This window comes from Saccoglossus kowalevskii, chromosome 12, assembly GCF_978046115.1.
Source record: "Saccoglossus kowalevskii chromosome 12, keSacKowa6.1, whole genome shotgun sequence".
Classification (NCBI taxonomy): Eukaryota; Metazoa; Hemichordata; class Enteropneusta; family Harrimaniidae; genus Saccoglossus; species Saccoglossus kowalevskii.
In genome coordinates this window covers 24,332,426-24,347,317 of record NC_140652.1, presented here as the reverse complement: position 1 = coordinate 24,347,317, position 14,892 = coordinate 24,332,426, and the positions used below count along the sequence as shown (strand labels likewise).

Sequence of the window (14,892 nt, the reverse complement as noted above, 5' to 3'; positions counted from 1 at the left end):
TTTACCCATGTCAGTAATAAGGGTCAATAAATAAAGCACTTGCCCTCTACACCAGTCGCTACGGTATCGTTTATGGCTACTTGAGTCAACAACCTATATATTTTAACCTGGACATGTTACCCGCCATTACAATTTTAGAGTACGTCATAACAGTAATAGAAATACTGCGCTCGGCACACCGCACCCTAAACTTCGTACACCAGCGGCCTTGCAAGATATCGCGCTGACGAATAACCGTTTTGTAATCAGTTTACAAAATCGAATACCCAGCAATCGTAAGTATGTTGGTATACGTGCATACTGTCTTTCAACAACGTTGTTGAAAGACTATGATTTAAACAGTACGATCGCGATTTATGTCATGTTTAAACTTGATATTCGCATTTCAGTAACAATCAGTTGTCAAAATCAACGCAGTGGTCACTTGTACATGTCACATTCTTTTTTTACGTGGATGGGTGGTTGTGTAGGGTGGGGGTCAGGAAGGCTGCGCTGACTACACGGTATATGAATGCGCCGTCAAAACCCAACCCTTCAAGGAACAGCCAAAATGCAAAAATGGTTATTTCTTTCAAAACTATTGTCGAAAAATTGCCCAATTAGAGAATATAATTCTGGACAGGTACGTTTGTACAGTTTTCTCACCGAAACATTAGATTTTTCAAACTTGAACTATGCTTTGAGTTGATAGAAATAACGACTCTCTGTTATGCTTGGAGAGCACTTGTGTTGATTTTGAAAGATGGTTTTCCACAGCGAAATGCTTAATCTCAGACTAGTAATACTAGTCTAGGCTGAATACACACCTCTTTCGAGACTGGAGGCTGAAAAATTAGAGCTTTTCCAAGACTATGCCTCAACAATTTGGCAGTTAATAAACTCCTTCACGGGTGTGTACGTTCACTTTTTAGTCTAAATGAAAACACCATTTCTTGCTTATAACTGAGTCTGTCTGGTGATTTATTTAGGCGTGAATAATCTAAATATCGGCTCGTACCACAAGACGGGAGAGAAGGAATCAAAGTAGTGTTTTTATTGGTCGAGGGTAAAGGTCATTATTTCTCGCCGATCTATTGCTTATGGGAAAATAGAAAACGACAAACCTGCGCCGTGACACGGACAATAACTGAAATATACTATAATACATGATCTTATATTATGACGCCAAGTCTTCATTCTTTCTTTCGTTCAGATTTGCGACACAGAGAGTGTTCATCGGTTAGTTTATATTTTAACTTATTGATAGTGTTGATAACTTTGAGTAATTTACTGCCGATCTTAAAGCTTCATAAATACAGTAAATACTGTGCTAACAAGCAACCGATACATTTTTTTCTAATAGCATTTCGTTAAATATTTGTTCTTCAAAATGTTCACGCACATTTTTTTTTTTCAATTCTCAATTTCCCAACAAAAAAATAAGAGATCGGCCGCGTACTAGTAATTGGTAAACACTCATGTCGGTAACTTTGTGGTATGCGGATCCAGAGTCGACTATATTGAACCAAAGTCCAACTTTTACTGTACATAATTAATTCAGATTGTCGACCTTTTGCACACTCTACGACAATCATGTTGAATTCTTTAGAACTTGTAAAGGAGGGGGTGTATGACCCAATGAGGGTCATCTGTCTGTAACCTCCGAGTCCTTTTTTTTTTCAAATATTCTACGGTTAAATTCCGACAAATCGAGTGAAAGTGGGGACAATTGAATCGAGTGTGGTACTTTTATTAAACTCGTGAAAAGTCAGGGGGTTGGTTAATTTCCAGTGTCGGCGGACTCACCATGCAACTTATTCTACTTACAGAGGTGGAATACTCGCTAAACCAAAACGTACGGATGTGAGGCCTGGTGGCCAAAACCCGAGACCCATCTGGGACAAGATTTGCCAAAATCATACCTCGTTAGTCAACGATTCAAATATGGCGAGAGGGTATGCGTGTTGAGAATATTTAGTTCACGAAATATCATTCACCCACTTCCGTTGGAAAGGGAAAATGATATCTATTTTATACATAGAGAAACGCGATTGATATTTATTGGAACTTCATAAATATGCACGTGTAGCCTGACAAGATCGCGTGAGTTGCGCCCTCAGCGGTGCTCTAGGGCCCGCCTCCGCGCGGAGATCACTTCGCTTTGAAACGCAGAATTACCATTGGTGCCCTTGAAATGAGTGCCCGGTCGAGCAAACTTCATAATGTTGGCTTATTGTGGTTGGCTGCTGTTTTTCCTTGATTAACACTATCCTGTATTCGCATATGCATTTCGTGTTACATTTGTATATCATATTATTTTTTTTATTAATCGGTTATTATTTTTATTTTTCTTCACAGATGAATGCTAAATGGCAATACTCAGTGTTCGCTGTCCTTTCCACGATGTATGTTGTACTTGCAGAAGGTGAGATTTGTCTCCGAATATTAGTACTATGGCTTATTCCAGAAACGTTGTGTTCGTAATTTATTGATACATTGACTTTTTTACTTTTCATTCATTCATTCATTCATTCATTCATTCATTCATTCATTCATTCATTCATTCATTCATTCATTCATTCATTCATTCATTCATTCATTCATTCATTCATTCATTCACTCATTAACTCATTCACTCATTATCGCATGAAACCGTTTTCACTGATTAAAACATTGGAAGGGATTTCACCTCACCCGGAATAAAACAGGAAAACATCGTCTAAATGACCATCGATGTATATATATATATACCACCAGAGGTACATTACTTGGGGTTTGCAACGCGCATAATACTGTACGGTAACATCATGTCAAGATCCCATTCAAGCCTCATCTCGTAGATAGCGAGACTGATGCTACGACGACCTTCTTACATGACATATATGGTTTGTAATAAAACATGTCTCATCACTATCATAGTAAAAAAATGTAATCCATCGAAAATGTACATAAAATATAGCTCTCGTAATCCGCCATATCGTGAGCAGCTATTTGATCCACCTGGACATCCCAGTAATGAGCGAGATTGAAACGAGATCTTGGTATCATGTCACGCTACCAGCAAACCCCAAGTAATGTACCTCTGATACTCCTAACACGTGTTTGTCGTTGCAGAGGAACAGAAGTCAGTGTCGTTCGACTTGGCCTCGGCAATGATGGCTGGTACAGTGGGTGTCATGGTAGCGTTAATTGGCATAGTTATGTATATATGGCAGGTTCACTGCAGAGAATATACGCAAAAATACCCGGAAGAATCGCCAGAATGGATTGCAGGAAAGTCAGCGGTGGAATCAGTCATGGGAATAAACATGACGCCAGATTACGCAATCATGGAACTTGAATAAACTAACGATCAATTTGGACATCCAAACGATATTTTGGGAACGTCATACATGTTACAAAAACCAGTGAGGTCAACAAAATGCTTGTTTCTAAAATTATGCGGTGACGTTTTTTTTATCTTCAATCATAGGGTTCATAGTTCAACGTATAATATTCATATTAAGTAATGCTTCCCAATAGAGTTTATTTTGGATCGACAAAACATTCTCTAAAACTGTAAAGAAATACTAGTATTTTTCAATTGTACCGTATGTGGCGCACTTCACCAGTACGCAAAATTTCAAACTCGGATGACGAGAAGCAAAACTTAATTTTTGACCTGACGGGAGATTAATCATCGTATAACTGCCATGACTGATTTGGTTTCCAATATTCTTCCTTGATTTGTAACTTTCTGTAATATATAGTGAGCAACATTGCAATTTTGATATAAACAACACTATTGTGATAACCTTGGCACTTTGAATTAAATAACGATCTAAGCATTCACGCGTATGTGTTTCTATTACTGGTCCGTACTATTAAAACAAAGCGCATGCTCGTTTGCGTCACGGTAGTGCATTATCTCGTATTTAATCGGAGATGCTGATTTGTTCGAGTTACGAACATCGAGTTACAAAATGATCATTTTTGTGAAACCACACCCACACTGTAACTCGACGTTAACAGAACTTTGATTTACGGGCAACATAGAATTTTTGTTTTGTTTAACGTTGTATATTTCCCGTAATTCGATGTTCTGTTAACTGATAAATAAACTTCGAGTTTTTAAATTTGAACGTTCAATAAAAACGAGAATATCGGTTGCCCGTAACTCGAAGTTCTGTTAGCTGGTAATTTAACATCGATTTACATTTTGGGCGTGATTTCGCAAAAATCGACGTGGTAACTCGATGTTCGTAACTCGATATCCGCAACTTGAACAATTCAGCATCTCATTTAATCGGGACACATTATTTTTCTCGTTATGGAATATTGTATTACAAATGTACTTTGCGATTCGAGACAACACAGTCGTATTGCAGTGCGCGCTCAAACTTCATGTATAAGTAATGTATTTTACACGTGCTATACCTCGCATATGAACATATCGAGCACAATCAGGCGCAGTGACTGTGGCGATAACAGGTTGAATATTTTTTCGAAAAAAAATCAAGATAACGTGTATGCCCAATATGTAGCTAAAAATGAAAGCCCTTTTTTGAAATACTACGTGACAGTCGAAGTTTATTAATACACAGTAAGGCCATGCCCTCTATCTATCTAAAGGGACTGTGGCCCATGTTTAATGGGTTTAGAACCCAAAATAATGAGGGTATTGCATCTAGTAATTTGAGAGAGAGAGAGCCTGGTCGCTTAGAGTGTTGTATTCTATAAAGCCCATTACATTATTAAACAGTCATGATCTCGCGAGTCAAATTCGTTTTAGATAACGATAATTCGGCAACTTCTTTTCAGTGTCTAAAATTACGCAACCAAGCAGAAGGGAAGCACTGTGCGTGATTAAATTAGTCATGTGACATTCCGAGCCATTGTATACCTTCCCATTCTTATGCAAAGTACCCTTCACTGTGCCCGTTGTACGTTTCAACGCTACCGTCACACCCAAGACTCTCTTGGTCGTTACTGCCTCTCGTTTATTTTGACTGGCTCATTACAGCTCCCTGCCTCTATCAACGTGAAAGTTATACAGCTGTTTCCTTACTGGGTCTACCTATCAACGTAAGTATGTCGAGAACCAGTTGTTTAATTTGTCAAAGTGAATACTTTATGCCGGACCGATGTGTATATAACAATAGTAAACCCATGGACCTTTCTAGCTCCATGGAGCTACAAACCACTTATAGTTCAATGGTACGAGGTAAACCCCTGGAAGGTAGTGTCCTTCTACCTTCCATGGTGGACCCAGCACAAAGCTGGGGCCTTGGCTTTGGTTCATAAACAATCATGTGTTTTTCACTCAATCACTTCGTAATTAGAACTCGCGTCCCCACAGTTAACTCGGAATCGTGGAACAGTATTCAAGTCGGTTGGTGTTTGACTGAGACTTTAGGTTGTTACCTCCATGTCTGGAATTAAGTGCACGGCTACCATTAATCACAGGTGGTTTGGCAGCTGGTATTTCGAAAGAATCCTCATTATAGTCGTTAACAACAGACCACATTAGATTTGAAAGTATAAACTCATTACTTTTCAACCATGGAAGGTTGTTCATATTGTTCTCCCGTGTTTCACACGATTGCTTTGATTTATTTAAACATTTCCGTAATGTGATTACGTGAACTTAGCATTCAGTTCAGGTCGGAGATAAATTGATATAGGAATCCCACAACATGACCAAATAATAAAAAAAAAACTTGTAAAATACTCAGTGTTCATATTTTAGACTTCAAAGTTCCATGTTTCAGCACCCGACAGCTAGTGATTTATTTTTGACCATTTTCTCGTTTCAGTGTCATCATTTCAATGGCGGGCTTTTAAAATGTCAAACTTTCTCGTAACTTTGTAACGCTTTCACATACCAAACATTAGGGAAGGGGAATTTAGCGCAGGACGTTGTCAGAGTGGACGTTATTGAAATTCGGTTCTGCTATGAGGTGAATCACAGTGACTGTGGGTGGATGCATGGCGTTGTTGAGAGGGCAGCCGGCAACCGAATGTGAATAACTTCTGCTCTGACAACGCAGAAGACCCAGGACCGGGGCATTAATAAATATATATGGAACAGTGAACGTTTGTTGAAGAAAAATGAGAATCAAATTTATATCCAACAAAATTTGACTACATTCATTTTTTTTTTATTTATCCCTTTTTTATTTGGTGCACACTTTGGCGGCGTTTTAAAACGATGAAATTATTGAAGTCCTTAAACATTCTGTGTCCGATAGTATCGGTGATAATCTGTGTCATTTATGTTTCGTTCCCACAGATGGCGTGTAACTGGCAATACGTAGTAATTGTTATACTTGGCTCAGTGTATGCAGTGGCTGCAGGTAAGTCGGTCACCTGGCCCTTGAATTCTACGCTGAATAGAATAGAATATGCAATGTAATTATTAGATGGATCACCGTATTCCCAGCGTACTCATAGTTTGTTTTGAATATTGGTGGGAGGGGAGGGGGGTAATTCCATTTTACGATGCGTCATTTGTTTCTGTTTCAACATATTGACACAATGAAAGTCAGTCATGGCAAGATTTTAGTTCAGGGGCACAGGAACTGGTTACTATCTGCTGACCCAAATAGCGAGCACGTAGTAACGAACCCCCGTGGTATTTAGTACACAACGCGACTGAATGAGAACTGCCAATCGTGATAGCCATTGAGAAAACATTGCATTGTGTTATGGGAAAAAAACTATTTGTCAACACAAATCTTGTACTTTCGTGGCTCGACAGCTACCGCTCTTTAAAATGCCCTTTCTGTTTTTTTTCATTCTCAGCCCTCATGTGATTTTAAACGAGTCTATCAGTAACACACTCTAGATACATATTATGGGCGACTTTTCAAAATAATGGCGTCAGTGCAGCCATGCGCGTCCATTCAATTCAGTGAAAACAAGAGTTTTCTCACCGGTGTAAGTTGATAGATTTGCGGGTATTCGACTTAATAATAATGGATGAAAAGTTTAAAACATATTTTTGTTTCGAAAATATTACATCAATAATGATTTGGACAAACGTCATCAACTTTTATATTTGTTTTTCCGGTACAAGTTATTTTTATAAGGAAAACTGTCTAAACTGTTTGTAGTAATCCATATTACTAGTATTCTAAAAATATAAATAGTTTGATAAATATCTTCTGATAATTATCCATCTTGTATGAATTTTTTGCCAATTATAACCAAACCAAATTATGATATGGCGAAAACTTTTTATCATAGAAATATAATGCTAAATAGCTAAAATAACTGTTCAGTTTCTGCAAAAGCAGTGTGGCAAAAGTATTTTTTTATTTGGGTTTTATGAAAATAGCGTCAAATAAAACCATATTGCAAAGATTCAAGGAAATATGATCATTTGTTTCAATGATGTCCGTAATAAAGTCAGTACCTGTTCGATGAAATTACGTTACTATACAAGTACATGCCAACGTAACAGTAATTCACAGCGCATGCGCGTTTTTATAGCTCGGATGCAGGTAACCAGTAAAACATGTGAACATTTTACATTTGTAAAAGCATTGAAATTTCTTGATATATTGCAGGAAACATTCAATAAAAGAACAAGTACAAATTAGAGGCACCGGAACACGCTTTCACGAAAGCGTTTTCCCCGTGTTTTCCCAGTAGCGTTAAAGCGGGGGAGTCGACACCTGCCACGCGTCAGATGGCCCTAGCGTGTCAATGTTTACAAACAAGCGTCTACCCCCGAGTCTTTGCGTTTTAGTGTGTTTTGTTATCGTGGTTATCATTCTGGATTGCAAAATACATAGTGCAAAAACAAAGTTGTTGTTGTTGTTTATTGGGGGAAGTTGGGTAACACATCGATCTCCAAAGAACAAGTTTCCGAAAAATGCTGTTTCAAAAGTGTGTTAAATGCAATATCGTAATGTTTGGGTGAGTTTATTTAGTAACAGCAGAGGTACATTACTTGGGGTTTGCAACGCGCATAGTACTGTATGGTGACATCATGTCAAGATCCCGTTCAAGTCTCATCTCGTAGATAGCGAGACTGACGCTACGACCTTCTGACATGAAATAGGTGGTTTGTAATAATCAAGAAAACATGTATTACCACATTCATAGTGAAAAATGTAATACATCGAAAATGTACAGAAAATATAGTTGTCGTAATCGGTCATATTGCGAGTAGCTATTTTGATCCACCTGGACATCCCAGTATCCAAGTTACCTCGGGCATGCGCATTCGCATTTTTCTGAGTTGGAACGCTTATGCGAGAGCGAGATTGAAACGGGATCTTGGTATCATGTCACCGTAGTTGCAAACCCCAAGTAATGTGCCTCTGGTAACAGTTATGATTTTTATTTCTAGAGACGGAAAAGAAATATGTATTCGCATATGCATTTCGTGTTACATTTGTATATCATATTATTTTTTTTATTAATCGGTTATTATTTTTATTTTTCTTCACAGATGAATGCTAAATGGCAATACTCAGTGTTCGCTGTCCTTTCCACGATGTATGTTGTACTTGCAGAAGGTGAGATTTGTCTCCGAATATTAGTACTATGGCTTATTCCAGAAACGTTGTGTTCGTAATTTATTGATACATTGACTTTTCTACTTTTCATTCATTCATTCATTCATTCATTCATTCATTCATTCATTCATTCATTCATTCATTCATTCACTCATTCATTCACTCATTCACTCATTCACTCATTATCGCATGAAACCGTTTTCACTGATTAAAACATTGGAAGGGATTTCACCTCACCCGGAATAAAACAGGAAAACATCGTCTAAATGACCATCGATGTATATATATATATACCACCAGAGGTACATTACTTGGGGTTTGCAACGCGCATAATACTGTACGGTAACATCATGTCAAGATCCCATTCAAGCCTCATCTCGTAGATAGCGAGACTGATGCTACGACGACCTTCTTACATGACATATATGGTTTGTAATAAAACATGTCTCATCACTATCATAGTAAAAAAATGTAATCCATCGAAAATGTACATAAAATATAGCTCTCGTGAGCAGCTATTTGATCCACCTGGACATCCCAGTAATGAGCGAGATTGAAACGAGATCTTGGTATCATGTCACGCTACCAGCAAACCCCAAGTAATGTACCTCTGATACTCCTAAAACGTGTTTGTCGTTGCAGAGGAACAGAAGTCAGTGTCGTTCGACTTGGCCTCGGCAATGATGGCTGGTACAGTGGGTGTCATGGTAGCGTTAATTGGCATAGTTATGTATATATGGCAGGTTCACTGCAGAGAATATACGCAAAAATACCCGGAAGAATCGCCAGAATGGATTGCAGGAAAGTCAGCGGTGGAATCAGTCATGGGAATAAACATGACGCCAGATTACGCAATCATGGAACTTGAATAAACTAACGATCAATTTGGACATCCAAACGATATTTTGGGAACGTCATACATGTTACAAAAACCAGTGAGGTCAACAAAATGCTTGTTTCTAAAATTATGCGGTGACGTTTTTTTTATCTTCAATCATAGGGTTCATAGTTCAACGTATAATATTCATATTAAGTAATGCTTCCCAATAGAGTTTATTTTGGATCGACAAAACATTCTCTAAAACTGTAAAGAAATACTAGTATTTTTCAATTGTACCGTATGTGGCGCACTTCACCAGTACGCAAAATTTCAAACTCGGATGACGAGAAGCAAAACTTAATTTTTGACCTGACGGGAGATTAATCATCGTATAACTGCCATGACTGATTTGGTTTCCAATATTCTTCCTTGATTTGTAACTTTCTGTAATATATAGTGAGCAACATTGCAATTTTGATATAAACAACACTATTGTGATAACCTTGGCACTTTGAATTAAATAACGATCTAAGCATTCACGCGTATGTGTTTCTATTACTGGTCCGTACTATTAAAACAAAGCGCATGCTCGTTTGCGTCACGGTAGTGCATTATCTCGTATTTAATCGGAGATGCTGATTTGTTCGAGTTACGAACATCGAGTTACAAAATGATCATTTTTGTGAAACCACACCCACACTGTAACTCGACGTTAACAGAACTTTGATTTACGGGCAACATAGAATTTTTGTTTTGTTTAACGTTGTATATTTCCCGTAATTCGATGTTCTGTTAACTGATAAATAAACTTCGAGTTTTTAAATTTGAACGTTCAATAAAAACGAGAATATCGGTTGCCCGTAACTCGAAGTTCTGTTAGCTGGTAATTTAACATCGATTTACATTTTGGGCGTGATTTCGCAAAAATCGACGTGGTAACTCGATGTTCGTAACTCGATATCCGCAACTTGAACAATTCAGCATCTCATTTAATCGGGACACATTATTTTTCTCGTTATGGAATATTGTATTACAAATGTACTTTGCGATTCGAGACAACACAGTCGTATTGCAGTGCGCGCTCAAACTTCATGTATAAGTAATGTATTTTACACGTGCTATACCTCGCATATGAACATATCGAGCACAATCAGGCGCAGTGACTGTGGCGATAACAGGTTGAATATTTTTTCGAAAAAAAATCAAGATAACGTGTATGCCCAATATGTAGCTAAAAATGAAAGCCCTTTTTTGAAATACTACGTGACAGTCGAAGTTTATTAATACACAGTAAGGCCATGCCCTCTATCTATCTAAAGGGACTGTGGCCCATGTTTAATGGGTTTAGAACCCAAAATAATGAGGGTATTGCATCTAGTAATTTGAGAGAGAGAGAGCCTGGTCGCTTAGAGTGTTGTATTCTATAAAGCCCATTACATTATTAAACAGTCATGATCTCGCGAGTCAAATTCGTTTTAGATAACGATAATTCGGCAACTTCTTTTCAGTGTCTAAAATTACGCAACCAAGCAGAAGGGAAGCACTGTGCGTGATTAAATTAGTCATGTGACATTCCGAGCCATTGTATACCTTCCCATTCTTATGCAAAGTACCCTTCACTGTGCCCGTTGTACGTTTCAACGCTACCGTCACACCCAAGACTCTCTTGGTCGTTACTGCCTCTCGTTTATTTTGACTGGCTCATTACAGCTCCCTGCCTCTATCAACGTGAAAGTTATACAGCTGTTTCCTTACTGGGTCTACCTATCAACGTAAGTATGTCGAGAACCAGTTGTTTAATTTGTCAAAGTGAATACTTTATGCCGGACCGATGTGTATATAACAATAGTAAACCCATGGACCTTTCTAGCTCCATGGAGCTACAAACCACTTATAGTTCAATGGTACGAGGTAAACCCCTGGAAGGTAGTGTCCTTCTACCTTCCATGGTGGACCCAGCACAAAGCTGGGGCCTTGGCTTTGGTTCATAAACAATCATGTGTTTTTCACTCAATCACTTCGTAATTAGAACTCGCGTCCCCACAGTTAACTCGGAATCGTGGAACAGTATTCAAGTCGGTTGGTGTTTGACTGAGACTTTAGGTTGTTACCTCCATGTCTGGAATTAAGTGCACGGCTACCATTAATCACAGGTGGTTTGGCAGCTGGTATTTCGAAAGAATCCTCATTATAGTCGTTAACAACAGACCACATTAGATTTGAAAGTATAAACTCATTACTTTTCAACCATGGAAGGTTGTTCATATTGTTCTCCCGTGTTTCACACGATTGCTTTGATTTATTTAAACATTTCCGTAATGTGATTACGTGAACTTAGCATTCAGTTCAGGTCGGAGATAAATTGATATAGGAATCCCACAACATGACCAAATAATAAAAAAAAAACTTGTAAAATACTCAGTGTTCATATTTTAGACTTCAAAGTTCCATGTTTCAGCACCCGACAGCTAGTGATTTATTTTTGACCATTTTCTCGTTTCAGTGTCATCATTTCAATGGCGGGCTTTTAAAATGTCAAACTTTCTCGTAACTTTGTAACGCTTTCACATACCAAACATTAGGGAAGGGGAATTTAGCGCAGGACGTTGTCAGAGTGGACGTTATTGAAATTCGGTTCTGCTATGAGGTGAATCACAGTGACTGTGGGTGGATGCATGGCGTTGTTGAGAGGGCAGCCGGCAACCGAATGTGAATAACTTCTGCTCTGACAACGCAGAAGACCCAGGACCGGGGCATTAATAAATATATATGGAACAGTGAACGTTTGTTGAAGAAAAATGAGAATCAAATTTATATCCAACAAAATTTGACTACATTCATTTTTTTTTTATTTATCCCTTTTTTATTTGGTGCACACTTTGGCGGCGTTTTAAAACGATGAAATTATTGAAGTCCTTAAACATTCTGTGTCCGATAGTATCGGTGATAATCTGTGTCATTTATGTTTCGTTCCCACAGATGGCGTGTAACTGGCAATACGTAGTAATTGTTATACTTGGCTCAGTGTATGCAGTGGCTGCAGGTAAGTCGGTCACCTGGCCCTTGAATTCTACGCTGAATAGAATAGAATATGCAATGTAATTATTAGATGGATCACCGTATTCCCAGCGTACTCATAGTTTGTTTTGAATATTGGTGGGAGGGGAGGGGGGTAATTCCATTTTACGATGCGTCATTTGTTTCTGTTTCAACATATTGACACAATGAAAGTCAGTCATGGCAAGATTTTAGTTCAGGGGCACAGGAACTGGTTACTATCTGCTGACCCAAATAGCGAGCACGTAGTAACGAACCCCCGTGGTATTTAGTACACAACGCGACTGAATGAGAACTGCCAATCGTGATAGCCATTGAGAAAACATTGCATTGTGTTATGGGAAAAAAACTATTTGTCAACACAAATCTTGTACTTTCGTGGCTCGACAGCTACCGCTCTTTAAAATGCCCTTTCTGTTTTTTTTCATTCTCAGCCCTCATGTGATTTTAAACGAGTCTATCAGTAACACACTCTAGATACATATTATGGGCGACTTTTCAAAATAATGGCGTCAGTGCAGCCATGCGCGTCCATTCAATTCAGTGAAAACAAGAGTTTTCTCACCGGTGTAAGTTGATAGATTTGCGGGTATTCGACTTAATAATAATGGATGAAAAGTTTAAAACATATTTTTGTTTCGAAAATATTACATCAATAATGATTTGGACAAACGTCATCAACTTTTATATTTGTTTTTCCGGTACAAGTTATTTTTATAAGGAAAACTGTCTAAACTGTTTGTAGTAATCCATATTACTAGTATTCTAAAAATATAAATAGTTTGATAAATATCTTCTGATAATTATCCATCTTGTATGAATTTTTTGCCAATTATAACCAAACCAAATTATGATATGGCGAAAACTTTTTATCATAGAAATATAATGCTAAATAGCTAAAATAACTGTTCAGTTTCTGCAAAAGCAGTGTGGCAAAAGTATTTTTTTATTTGGGTTTTATGAAAATAGCGTCAAATAAAACCATATTGCAAAGATTCAAGGAAATATGATCATTTGTTTCAATGATGTCCGTAATAAAGTCAGTACCTGTTCGATGAAATTACGTTACTATACAAGTACATGCCAACGTAACAGTAATTCACAGCGCATGCGCGTTTTTATAGCTCGGATGCAGGTAACCAGTAAAACATGTGAACATTTTACATTTGTAAAAGCATTGAAATTTCTTGATATATTGCAGGAAACATTCAATAAAAGAACAAGTACAAATTAGAGGCACCGGAACACGCTTTCACGAAAGCGTTTTCCCCGTGTTTTCCCAGTAGCGTTAAAGCGGGGGGAGTCGACACCTGCCACGCGTCAGATGGCCCTAGCGTGTCAATGTTTACAAACAAGCGTCTACCCCCGAGTCTTTGCGTTTTAGTGTGTTTTGTTATCGTGGTTATCATTCTGGATTGCAAAATACATAGTGCAAAAACAAAGTTGTTGTTGTTGTTTATTGGGGGAAGTTGGGTAACACATCGATCTCCAAAGAACAAGTTTCCGAAAAATGCTGTTTCAAAAGTGTGTTAAATGCAATATCGTAATGTTTGGGTGAGTTTATTTAGTAACAGCAGAGGTACATTACTTGGGGTTTGCAACGCGCATAGTACTGTATGGTGACATCATGTCAAGATCCCGTTCAAGTCTCATCTCGTAGATAGCGAGACTGACGCTACGACCTTCTGACATGAAATAGGTGGTTTGTAATAATCAAGAAAACATGTATTACCACATTCATAGTGAAAAATGTAATACATCGAAAATGTACAGAAAATATAGTTGTCGTAATCGGTCATATTGCGAGTAGCTATTTTGATCCACCTGGACATCCCAGTATCCAAGTTACCTCGGGCATGCGCATTCGCATTTTTCTGAGTTGGAACGCTTATGCGAGAGCGAGATTGAAACGGGATCTTGGTATCATGTCACCGTAGTTGCAAACCCCAAGTAATGTGCCTCTGGTAACAGTTATGATTTTTATTTCTAGAGACGGAAAAGAAATATTCAATGGATATCGTCTCGGCAATGGTAGCTGCCACTGTTGGAATTATGGTTGCAGGGATCGGACTGGTAATGTACATGTACGACGTGAACTGTCGGCGGTACACCAACGATCATGGAGACGAGAACCCCGAAGAACATGTTCATATGCAGATAGTGGAGGTGGAGCCATAGTTGAGCGCCCTCACCGTTGAATTCCACCCCCACTTCTCCTTGCAGACGTTCCAGTAAGCACATAATTTTGAACGGAGCAAGTGTCATGTAATTTGAATAATATCACCACGGGTTGGACTGGAAAGAGAATACGGCGAACAAACTCCGCACAATAAATACTCGACAGAAAACCTGGATTCAACCATAGCTGTGATGGGGGTGGGTGGGTGTAAGACGAACCAGGGGTGGGATTTAAAGGAATTGTTTTGATTTAAAACGACAGCACATTTATGTATAACATACTAATTGTATTTACAAAGTTTTACTTACATGCACGTGTTTTTAAAATAAAAGTATTTCGATTGAAATTAA

General features: G+C 38.2%; 1 protein-coding gene and 2 long non-coding RNA genes across 3 annotated transcripts; all 3 read left to right on the top strand.

Annotated features, from left to right (window-relative positions):
• Window positions 1-256: 256 nt before the first annotated feature.
• LOC102803108 (uncharacterized) lies at window positions 257-3,806 on the top strand. The gene is made up of 3 exons (XR_438280.3): window positions 257-275; window positions 2,338-2,404; window positions 3,094-3,806. It is a non-coding gene; the product is annotated as an uncharacterized LOC102803108 (long non-coding RNA).
• A 1,046-nt stretch (window positions 3,807-4,852) lies between these two features.
• LOC146735658 (uncharacterized) lies at window positions 4,853-9,841 on the top strand. Its single transcript, XM_085506518.1, has 4 exons — window positions 4,853-5,043; window positions 6,251-6,314; window positions 8,420-8,486; window positions 9,129-9,841. Exons 2-4 carry the CDS (start codon window positions 6,300-6,302, stop codon window positions 9,356-9,358), a joined length of 312 nt encoding a protein of 103 aa, XP_085362644.1. The 5' UTR covers window positions 4,853-5,043; window positions 6,251-6,299; the 3' UTR covers window positions 9,359-9,841.
• A 1,071-nt stretch (window positions 9,842-10,912) lies between these two features.
• Window positions 10,913-14,892, top strand: LOC102802971 (uncharacterized). The gene is made up of 3 exons (XR_438279.3): window positions 10,913-11,078; window positions 12,286-12,349; window positions 14,354-14,892. It is a non-coding gene; the product is annotated as an uncharacterized LOC102802971 (long non-coding RNA).

Excerpts from the sequence above, each read along its gene's own strand:
- LOC146735658 (XM_085506518.1), top strand. Across the intron at positions 8,487-9,128 it reads GTATGTTGTACTTGCAGAAG|AGGAACAGAAGTCAGTGTCG; the intron begins GTGAGATTTGTC and ends TTGTCGTTGCAG.